Source organism: Chondrus crispus, genomic scaffold (assembly GCF_000350225.1).
Source record: "Chondrus crispus Stackhouse genomic scaffold, scaffold_388, whole genome shotgun sequence".
NCBI classification, from domain to species: Eukaryota; Rhodophyta; class Florideophyceae; order Gigartinales; family Gigartinaceae; genus Chondrus; species Chondrus crispus.
The window spans coordinates 1-10,181 of record NW_005179285.1 but is presented as its reverse complement, the minus strand read 5'-3'; the positions used below and the strand labels follow the sequence as shown (position 1 = coordinate 10,181).

The 10,181-nt window shown below is 54.6% G+C and overlaps 6 protein-coding genes; 2 read left to right on the top strand and 4 right to left on the bottom strand.

Annotated features, from left to right (window-relative positions):
* Positions 1 to 4,098: 4,098 nt before the first annotated feature.
* Positions 4,099 to 5,241, top strand: CHC_T00001031001 (hypothetical protein). Its single transcript, XM_005718314.1, has one exon. The coding sequence runs from the start codon at positions 4,099 to 4,101 to the stop codon at positions 5,239 to 5,241; it is 1,143 nt and encodes a 380-aa protein (XP_005718371.1).
* A 113-nt stretch (positions 5,242 to 5,354) lies between these two features.
* CHC_T00001030001 (hypothetical protein) lies at positions 5,355 to 5,648 on the top strand. Its single transcript, XM_005718313.1, has one exon. The coding sequence runs from the start codon at positions 5,355 to 5,357 to the stop codon at positions 5,646 to 5,648; it is 294 nt and encodes a 97-aa protein (XP_005718370.1).
* A 436-nt stretch (positions 5,649 to 6,084) lies between these two features.
* On the bottom strand, positions 6,085 to 6,336 carry CHC_T00001029001 (hypothetical protein). The gene has a single exon (XM_005718312.1). It carries the CDS (start codon positions 6,334 to 6,336, stop codon positions 6,085 to 6,087), a length of 252 nt encoding a protein of 83 aa, XP_005718369.1.
* Positions 6,337 to 6,366: 30 nt separating this feature from the next.
* Positions 6,367 to 6,756, bottom strand: CHC_T00001028001 (hypothetical protein). Its single transcript, XM_005718311.1, has one exon. The coding sequence runs from the start codon at positions 6,754 to 6,756 to the stop codon at positions 6,367 to 6,369; it is 390 nt and encodes a 129-aa protein (XP_005718368.1).
* Positions 6,757 to 6,963: 207 nt separating this feature from the next.
* On the bottom strand, positions 6,964 to 7,128 carry CHC_T00001027001 (hypothetical protein). Its single transcript, XM_005718310.1, has one exon. The coding sequence runs from the start codon at positions 7,126 to 7,128 to the stop codon at positions 6,964 to 6,966; it is 165 nt and encodes a 54-aa protein (XP_005718367.1).
* A 15-nt stretch (positions 7,129 to 7,143) lies between these two features.
* CHC_T00008335001 (WD40-repeat containing protein) lies at positions 7,144 to 9,261 on the bottom strand. XM_005718309.1 is given in 2 exon segments: positions 7,144 to 7,284; positions 7,285 to 9,261. The coding sequence occupies 1 exon segment, from the start codon at positions 9,259 to 9,261 to the stop codon at positions 7,285 to 7,287; it is 1,977 nt and encodes a 658-aa protein (XP_005718366.1). The 3' UTR covers positions 7,144 to 7,284.
* Positions 9,262 to 10,181: the final 920 nt, after the last annotated feature.

Sequence of the window (10,181 nt, the reverse complement as noted above, 5' to 3'; positions counted from 1 at the left end):
CGTATATCTATGCATTTGCGTCGTTTTGTGGGCGCTGTGTTTCGTGCTATGGTGATGGCTGCAGCGTTGTCCATGCACAATGTGGTGGGTTGGTGTTGGCGGTAACCTAGTTCCGTTAGCATGTTGCGGATCCATACCGTTATTTGGGCCGTCTCGGCTGCAGAGATGTATTCAGCCTCGCATGTGGACTGTGCTACGAGAGGCTGTTGTTTGGACAGCCAGTGCACGGTGCCGCCGTATACTTGGGAGACTGCTCCAGAGATGGATTTGCGGGATACTGTGTCGTTGGCAAAATCGGCGTCCGCATAGCTTATGAGGGCCGGTGCTGTTGGGTTACGTGGTAGTATGATGCCATGTGTTGATGTTCCTAACAGATACCGGACTGTGCGCTTGAGAAAGTTTCAGTGGCGTCGCGTGGGGCAGTGTGTTGCGCGTGCCAGTGCCGCTGTGGCGTAGCTAATGTCTGGGCGGGTGCAGTCTGCTATGTATCGGATTTCGCCTAGTGCCTTTCTGTAGTGTTCGCTGATGGTGTTGTCCGGTGTTTCTTCGGGTCTGGGTGGGTCTATTGTTGCTCCATCAGCGTATGGGGTCGGGTGTGGTGCGGCGTCCTGCATGTTGATGTACTGCACGACATGTTGGATGTGTTGTCGCTGGCATAGGTGTATGCCTTCCGGGGTGTAGGATACGTTCCAGTTGAGGTATGACGTGGGTTTCCCGAGTCGTTTGACTTTGTACTTGGACTGTAGTACTTGGTGGAAGTCGTCGTTCAGGGCTTGTGTGCTGGCGGCTGCCAGAAAGTCGTCCATACTGACGGCTATGAGGATGACGTCGTTTTGGGTACGTTTGTAAAAGAGCGAGGGGTCGGATTTGGCTTGCTTGTAGCCGTGTTGTTTGAGGTGCGCGTGGAGTTTTGTTGTGTATGTGTGTGCGGCAGGTGGTGTTCCATAGACGTTTCCTTTCAGTTGCCCGGCTGCGGCCTCGTGTTTGTATGAGCCGTCGAAACGCTTGGGTTGCCAGATATATACTGGGGTGTCGTGTTCGTATGCTTCGTGCAGATACGCTCCTGTGATGTCGAAGTGTTCCAGGTGCATGGAGTGCGCTGCTGCGAGTGCGAAAACGATTCGTACTGTGGTCTTTTCCGCCATGAATGTGGCGACTTTGTGTGGGTCATAGTGGATGTCTGGGAGCATGAGGTCGCCCCGGACGGAGCATCTGGCTTTGCGTTTGACGTTGGTGGGATCGGTTTCTATCGCTTTGTATCGGTACGTCATGGTCATCGGTATGATCTCATTGCGTGGCGGGAGTTGCGCGCTCACGTTCCAATCTATTGCTTGTGTGAGATCGAGTTGGTCCAGTTCGGCATTGTGTGCTGTACCCCATTCACGCGCGTCCGGGTATTTGTTTGCTTGTTGCCGAGTCTGGGGGGGAGTCGTTGTTGGGAGTTGTTTGGTACGCGCTGGGGTTGGTGGAGGTGGGGGTTTATTGCACGTCTTGGTTGTTTTCTTGTAAGGTGTGCCTCGGGCTGCTAGCACACGTCCTATGGCCCGTTGGGGAGGACGGTGCGGTGAGCGAGTGTCGAGGCGGTAGAAACCTTGATGAAATTTGGCTGTGAGGATCGCCGGGGGCAGTGGCGTTGGGTCGTGCAGCGTTGCGTGGTCTTTGGTGAAGGTGATGTGGCCGTGGCGCGTTAGGTCGTGGACGGAGAGGAGGTTCTGGCGGAGTTTTGGGGCGCACACTGTGTTGGTGGTGACGTGCTTAGGTGTCGTTGAGATCGTCGTCTTTCCATCGTGGGTGATCGGGCAGGGTTGGCCCGTAGCGGTGAGGGTTAGTTTGCCTGTGGTGGGTTTGAGGTTGGGATGGGGTTTGGTGACGTGAGTTGGGTGCGCTGCGGAATCGAGGAGAAAATGTGTCTTACCGGAGGGGCTAGTGTCTGCCGTGTGTGTTGCTAGGGCATGTTCTAGCTGTGCTATGCGTTGGTGGAGGTCTTCTGTGTTGGGTGTGGTGGGGGTGGTGGTGTGGCCCCCTTGTTGCTGCATGTCGGTATCGTAGAGGCAGTTGGCTCCATACGGCTGTCTGCGTCTGCCTTGCAGTGTGTAGCACTGCTCAGTGTCGTGTGTGATGCTGCCATGATGGATGCACAACTTGCCGGCCCAACCTTTGGGGCGAGGGTGGTTGCGGGGTGTCTATGGCTGGCGGGGGGCACGGCGTTGCTGTTGTTGGTCTTGGTAGGGTGGGCGAGGCGTGTACTGGTTCTGCGGGGGTCGTTGGTACTGTTGTCGTGGCGTGTATTGGGGCAGCTGGGGTTGTTGGACTGGGGCCGGTTTGGGGAATGCGGGTTGCGGTGTACTGGTTTCTTGCTGCTTGTTCTGCATCAGCATGACCTGTCGGACATGGTTCGTGAATTTGCGGATGGAGGCGGGTGGGCTGCCCGCGAGCACGACAGCAACGAGTCCAAGGTCGGGGTGGTTGCTGATCTCTTGTATCATGTAGTTGACGGTGGTCCGTTCTTGGTCTATGTTGGGGTAACTGGCGTTGATCATCTTTTGGCGGATTGAGACGTGGGTGTTGATAAACGTAGAAAAGTCAGTACCAGGAAGTAGTTTGTTACATCGTGCCTCGGCGTCGAGGACTTCGTGGTTTTCGATGTTGGCGTCGTGGATGTGCTCGCGGAGAAGTGTGCATATGTGGTGAGGAGATTTGCAGAGGATGGTTGGGGGTAAGAGAGCTACGATGGTGGAGGGCAGGCTCGGTATGATGAGCTTGCGGAGCTGATCGGCCTGTTTGTTGCGCGTTTGGGTGGTTGCTGGGTCGTTTGTGGGTGTGGGTTCGGATTCGAGGAGGTATGCTGCGTCGATCGTTCTTGCGTGCAGCAGAAGGGCGTCATACCAGTAGGTGTAGTTTGTGGTGGTGAGGTTGGGGAGCAGATTTTGTGGATTCATTGTGATGTGTTTTGTGATGTGTTTGTTTTGAGTTGTGTCTTGGGGTTCGTGTTGATCGTTTTCGTGGAGTGTTGCTTGTTGTAGAAGGTATGTTGTGTATTCGTTGATGTCTTGATTGAGGGCGCGGCGTTCAGCGCGGCGTTGTCGTTGCGAAGAGAGATTGTGGGATGTGGTGGAGTGTTGAGGTGGACTGGAAGGTGGCAGTGGTTGCATAGGGGCCCATGACCTGTGACGAAGTAAGTCTCGTGCCCCCGGTCGTCCCGCGGCGGCGGGGCGGCCGACGGCGCGCTTTTATTCGGTCCTGGCGCTGCTACCTACCTCAAATGGTGTGGTCTAGTCTGTGGCTGGCTTGTGGGTCATCACACACAATCAGACATGACCAAGAGACGCGGATCACAACGGCGACACACCAAAGTCGCTAGCAGACAAAGAGTATCTAGATGGAGACAAATTACGCTAACGCTTCTTTTGAGGAGATCGCAGCTGGCAAACGTGCCTTTGGAGGGTCTCCGTCTATCTCTTGCAGCATACTTGCGTGCTAGATTGGACTACAGTATTCATTTGCGACGAACGCGAACTATATCCCTTTCCAACTACGCCTTTAACTTCAATTCATGGGCAATGATACTTCACAAAGCAAACTTGACGTTGTTGATGCTGAACTACACTTTTCGTGAGTTTCGGACCCCAGTCCAAAGATCGGTCCAAATTAATATTCCTTTTGTTTCCTGTGTCGCGACATGTTAAGCTCTGGCTACGAGACGCATATCAACATGACTGTGGTGTTCCCCCGGTTCGAATGACACCTGTTTCGTCGAATGGCACTAGAGATATCGAACTCGTTTAAAAAACCCGAATGGGGTTCGAACAAATCGTCAACAAAATCGAGCATAGGGTTAAGACACACCCTCAGGGTGAATCTCTGACAGTCATTCCTCCCTCATGTCGTTGGTCAGCGGCACCTCCCCTTTTGCTCAGTGGTTATCACAATCATACCGTACATTGGCGACATCTTCTTGCGCCTTTCGTGCGCGGTCGTGCGTCTCCGTCCTCCGCATCTCCCGCTATCCCCTGCACCTTTATACGACATGCCCCAACCTTCCGACATCTGCGCCCAGCCTCAATCCTCCGCTCCCCATCATCCGTCGCCACTGCGTCGATGACGTTTGACCGCCTGCCGCAGGCCGTGGCCTTTCTGCAGCAGCTCGTCGACAGCCACCCGGACACCGTGTATGGGTATTGCGCAATGGACCGCGCCGAGGCCACGTGGCCCGACGCACCCGCTAAGAGCCTCTACTCGGCAAACATCTTCAGCCCCGCCCTGCGGAGCGAGCCCAACTCCACGTCCACGAGCTCCGGCGATGAGAAGGGCCTCTCCGCCGCAGAGCGGCAGCAAGCGGTTGGTGACATTGGGCACCACACAGTGACCAACTACTACCGGTGCACGTTTGACGGGGCGGAGATTGAACTGGACAACTTTCGCGGGTGCTCCATGCAGCCGGAGCAGGTGGTCTTATTTGTGACGGATGACGAGTTTTTCAAAAGGGCGTCGCTCGTCGCGGAAGACCCCCTCAACCAGGTAAGGGTGGAGCTTCTCGCGCCGCGGCCTTCGACGTCGTCATCATCATCATCCTCGTCACTGATGCTGGACGAGCGCAAGACAGGCGTCACGGCCGACTTATCGCTGAAGAACGTCTCCGTCGTGGGCGGGTGCGCCGTGGTACAGGCGGTGGTAACGGCGGTGAGCCTAGGCGAGGCGGAATTCGTGCAGGCGATTTACCGAGACACGTACCTTGCCAAGCGCGCGGTGGCACTCGACGTACCGCGCTCCAAGCTGCCGTTCTACCCACTGCACAAGCAAACCAAAACGTTGCTGCGGCAGATGCCGTCGGCAATGTGGGTGGTGTCAACCAGCGCGGCCCACGGGGAGGATCTGGCGATGACGGCGACGTCCGTCACGGTGCCTGCGGCGGCGCGCGGGATGATATGCTTCAATGTGGCGCACTCGAGCGCGTTCTACGCGGGGCTCGGCGGGGTCGGGGCGGGCGTGAGGCTGTTCGCGCTTTCGACAAGGCAGAAGGACATTGCCGAGCGGTACGTGACGAGGGCTGCGTTGGGGAAGGAGGATAGGACACGGCTGGAGGAAGAGTGCATGGTGGCGGCAAGTTGCACGATTGAGCATACCGAGGATGTGCAGGACCATCACATTGTTTTGACGAAGATTGACGGCGTCAAGGTGCCGGAGAAGGACGAGGAGGGGTTGATGCCTTTGGTCTGGCAACACGGAAAGTTGATCACGTAGCGGTAGGCGGCGCGTGCTGAGTCGGCCCTTGTGCGCTATTAAATTATATAAACGCTTTTTTAATTGAAACAAGGTCTTGAGCAAAGAAAAATGCAGGAACTCAGAACTCAGAAATGGCCATTAGACTCGCCCCTCCCGGTGCACCGCCGTTCCCATCGCCGCCCTCTCGTTTCCCCCCCTTTCTATCCCGATCGCCTCCGCCGACGACACCCTCATCCTCACTGAAGGGAACGTCATCCAAGCCCTCGACGGTGAACAAAACACACACTCGTTCTCTCGTTCTCCCGCCATTTTTTGTACACGTACAAGTATGTGAAATGTATTGCAGAAGGGACTTCACTATACATGTATATATCACATTTCAGGAAATTTTGTCATGGAGTCTGACTGGATTTCACTTGCTCTAAATGTTAAGACATGTAGGTGTCACTGAATGTATTCATGTCGAGCACGATGAATCATGTGATTCACAACCATACTGTTGTGCCTAACCAAGTTGTTTATTGGTGTCCAGGGGCGATGCCGATAATCCTCCCGACGTCCCTGGAATCCATTTGATTCCACTCTCCGCATGACGAGAATCCACTCAACTCCTCAGGAATCCACCTGATGTCTCGTTCTCGTCTTCCTTCTCGCCCAGTTCCTTCCTTGATGTCATCTATCCTACTGGCCACAACTCTACGTTGTAATTGGTCTCGAACAGCATATTATTGCCTTGCCTGCCTACTATCGAATGCAAGCGGTACTGCCTCTACGGTGTCACTCAAAAATATATATTGTTTTGGTTTTGGCTGCGGTGTCACATGCAGAGCAGAAACGGCCCCTCAGCAGAAACGGCCCCTCTCACAGCCTGCTCCGCTGCGGCAGGCTGTGAGAGGGCAAGCTGTGAGATGTGAGAGGGCAGGCTGTGGGAGGGCAGGCCGTGGGAGGGCAGGCTGTGGGAGGGCAGGCTGTGGGAGGGCAGGCTGTGGGAGAGGTGCCGTTTGTTTTGTTCTGCCGCCGTGGCGCAGCTCCGCTGCCGCAGAACGAAACAAGCTGCACGCATCCTACGCATGCCACGTCTGATCTAGACCCACCTCCCGCCCATCCTCGCATCTGGATGGGCGGGATCAAGCACTGCACGTCCTACAACCGCGGGATCAAGCCAAAGGTTGCAACGTGTTTCTGACTGTCGTACCTCCGGTGAGTGAGAATGTCCGGCGAGCAAGAATGGCCGCGGCAGGAAACAATGTCGTCTCTGGCCATCCCACCGAGCACAAGGAAGAGTGCCTGGCCTCGGTCTACTTGACGGTGTAACCACAAACAAGTGCTGATCGGATAGCCACGGCGGTATCCCGTACCCCTGTCTTCTTCCTCCTCCACTTTTCGCGTCGGGTGCATGCGGCCCAGTGCTTCCTGTTTCCAACCATCTCTTAAGAGATGGTTGGAACAGGGCATTAATGTGTGAGTGTCCGTGCACGAGCAGTTGCCCGTGTCCAAACAAGCCAAAACCTCCATTTCACACAACCTGTTCATGCTCCATCATGCTCCCCCCACCACTACCAACAAGCCACAGCCTCCCGACCACCGCCCGTCTTCGACGCTACACACGCCGTCAACCTCAACGCTAACACCGTCGTCAACACCGTCGTCAAGGTTTCGTTTCCTGGCGGAAACGAAGTTTCTAATACCTGACAAAGCGAAAACCACCGCAAATCCGCCGTGCATATCTTGAACTTCATACTACAACGACTGATATCGTATGTGCCTGTTCCGCCTCCAGTTTTGTTTGCTGGTCTCGCTACGCGCAGTCTCTACGTTGGACGACACTATTCCCCGCACACTGACGCAACTGCGCGCGACACATAGAAAAGATGTGCCGGCTACTTTTTTTGCGGAGAGGGGCATCGAGGCGTCGGGTAATTAGAAACAACTTCAAATACATACAAATTTCTCCTGGCACATCATCCCTTACTACATATACCGTGGGTACAACCCCTCCTGTCCTGTCCTGGCCGGGACATCCCCTTTTGCCCAGTGGTTATTCACACACTCACAATCACACTACTGCACGAGCTCGTAAAAGTACAGTTTTGCTTCTACCTGGATCGCAATGTGCCGACCTGAAGTAGAACAGTACCAACGATATCCCGCAACGGTTGCTAGGCGGATTTCGTCATCTCCTGTCCTGTAGAACACTCCATCTTCATCTTGCTTTTGCCGAATCCTCAGTTTCCTCTCCAGTTTCCTCTCTAGATCCGCCGCCGTGAGTTTGCCCTCATTCGTATCGATGAACTGGCGCAGATCGCTCTCTTTGAGATACCCAACACCATCGTATTGCTTTTCGCAGACAGCGCTTTGACTCGTCACGGACAGGATTCGTAACGTTCCTCCACCCACCGTCGCCATTCGCGACCCGTCCCGGAACCAAGCAATATGCGTTAGCTCTTCACTGTTTGCGCTATACCTTAACATCACCCCTGTCTCAATATCCCATATCGCAAGCTCTCTTCCAATTCCAAATGCTACGCGTCGCCCGTCGTCAGACCATTCCAGCGGATGGGGTGGAAACATATACTTATTATATTGGCACTGGTACCGATATGTTACACCTGTCTCCCAATTCCAGATCATAACTCCGACTCTGCTTGGTTTCCCATTTTCATCAATTCCAACTCTGCTTGGTTTCCCATTTTCATCATTTTCAACCATATTATATCCAGTTGACGCGATCCATTTGTCATCTGGAGACCACTTCACCGCATGAGGGAACAGAGCCCGCGCACCAGAGAACGGAGCCCGCTCAACAGAGAACGAAGCCCGCACACCTTCTTCACCTTCTCTCCAGGGCCGCTTCACAAAGTTGAACCAATCTATGTGAACTTCGTCTGCAAATTCGTCTGAATACCACCCAAGCAGACCTTGGTCCGCAGCCCATTTCAGGCCGACCGAATCTGGGACACGTTCGGGGGCATCGCCCATCGTCTCTCCTGTCTTGGCGCCGCGCAGCACGACCCTGCCATCTGTATGCCCACATGCGACCCTGATCGCCTCTCCCGTTCTGGCGCTTAACAGCACGACCCTGCCCTCGTTACCCATACCGCCAAGCGCGATCTTCGTGTCGTTTCCAGCCCACGCCATGCACCCGATGTGCATGTAGCCGTCTGTGATTCTCTCCCATAACTTGTTCCCAGTCTTCCCGTCCCACAACCCCATCCCCCATCCAAACGACACGAACACCCTCGTCCCATCATTGGACCAACATGCTTGTGCGTAACCACCCTTGGCCCAGTCTTCCCACAACTTGTCGCCCGTCTTGCTGTCCCACATCGCAAACGTTCCATCTTCTGCTGCCGTAAACACCCGCTTGCTATCTCTAGACATCTCCAGACAATACACATGGCTTGCGTGTGTCTCAGCATCCCCCCACATCTTCTTCCCCGTCTTCACATCGTACATCACTACGTCTCCGTCTCCAACATCAGTAGCACATATGTCATCGCTTGACCACGCAACAGCCGTGAATTCTTGCCCTTCCTTGTTGACCTTGTCGACTTCCTCTTCCTCCTCCTGCACCCTCTCCAGATTATCCCACCTCCAAATGACAATATTGAAATTGTCATCCGCAGAAAACATCCGCTTTCCATCTTCTAGCCAGCCCAAGACCACAACACGCGCCCTGTGTGTCGCCATGTGCCGCCGTACTTCTGCCCCGGTCTCTGTGTCCCTCACAGAAACCTCCCCGCCGTCACCGGAAGCAGCCAACCATCTCCCATCCCCGGACAGAGATATTGCCGTTGCCAAAAAATCATCAAATTTCGATATTCTCTTCCCCGAGCGTCCGTCCCATACCGACACCACACCCTGCCCGCCGCCACAGGACTCGCCACAGTACAACAGCGTCCCGTCCTCCGACCATGAAAGACAGCGAACGTATTCCAAAGGCGCGCTTTCCGCGATACTCCTACCAGTTTCCCCGTCAAAGATCCACAATCTTGCTTCAGATACTGTTTCTTCAACAGATCTTTTTCTAAGGTCCATCGCGACCACGCACGCGACCCGCTTTCCATTGTTCGACCACGAAATCAACCACTTGGTCCAAACGTAGTCGGCTAGTCGAATACTCGGCAAGCCAATCACCCGAACCATCTCCCCTGTCTCTGCACACAGTATCAAAATTGACCTGTTTGAGCCGCATTCTCCCGTGCACGCCAACCGTTTCCCGCCCGGTGAAAGCGATACTTTCTTAACAACATGGCCCCCCATATTCGTTGCCTCCTTGATCTTCACACCTCTCTCAACATCCCACAACACAACCACACCATCTTCTCTCCCAAACGCTACTCGCTTTCCATCCCCCGTCAAGTCAAAAGGGCGACTGTATCTCCTTACATCCAGGTGCCCTACATCCAGTTCCTGTCCGACTCGCTCTGCTGTAGCTCCTGTATGCATATCCCACACCTGCACGCTTGTTCTATCTGCCTGTACTACCGCTACATACTTTCCGTTCTCCGACCAAAACCTGCTCACACCCCGTGCCACTTCAAACAACACGTTTTCTTTCATTTCCCCGTCCCGGAATGTCCGACGAAACAGATGCTTCTCATCATCCCCCCAAGCGATCACTTCGTTCTTAGCTGCACATCCCGACATTCCCACCACGCTCCCCTGGTCCGGAAATATGTGTTGCACCGCGCCTGATACGTTCAAGCCAGGTGTAAGCGACTTCAACCACGGCTTCTCCGCAACTTCCTCTATCCTGCGTAAGAACTCTCCAATTACTTCCGACTCGTTCCTGAATCTCAACAGACCATCGTACAGCTGAAACAATACCTCTCTCGAACTTCGACGAACAAAGGACGCACTCAGCCCCGCCTGTCTAGCAATCTTCTGCAACGACCACAGCCTGCCTCCCGCTTCGCACCGTTCTCCGTCTTCCCCGGCTACGTCCGTCAAAATCT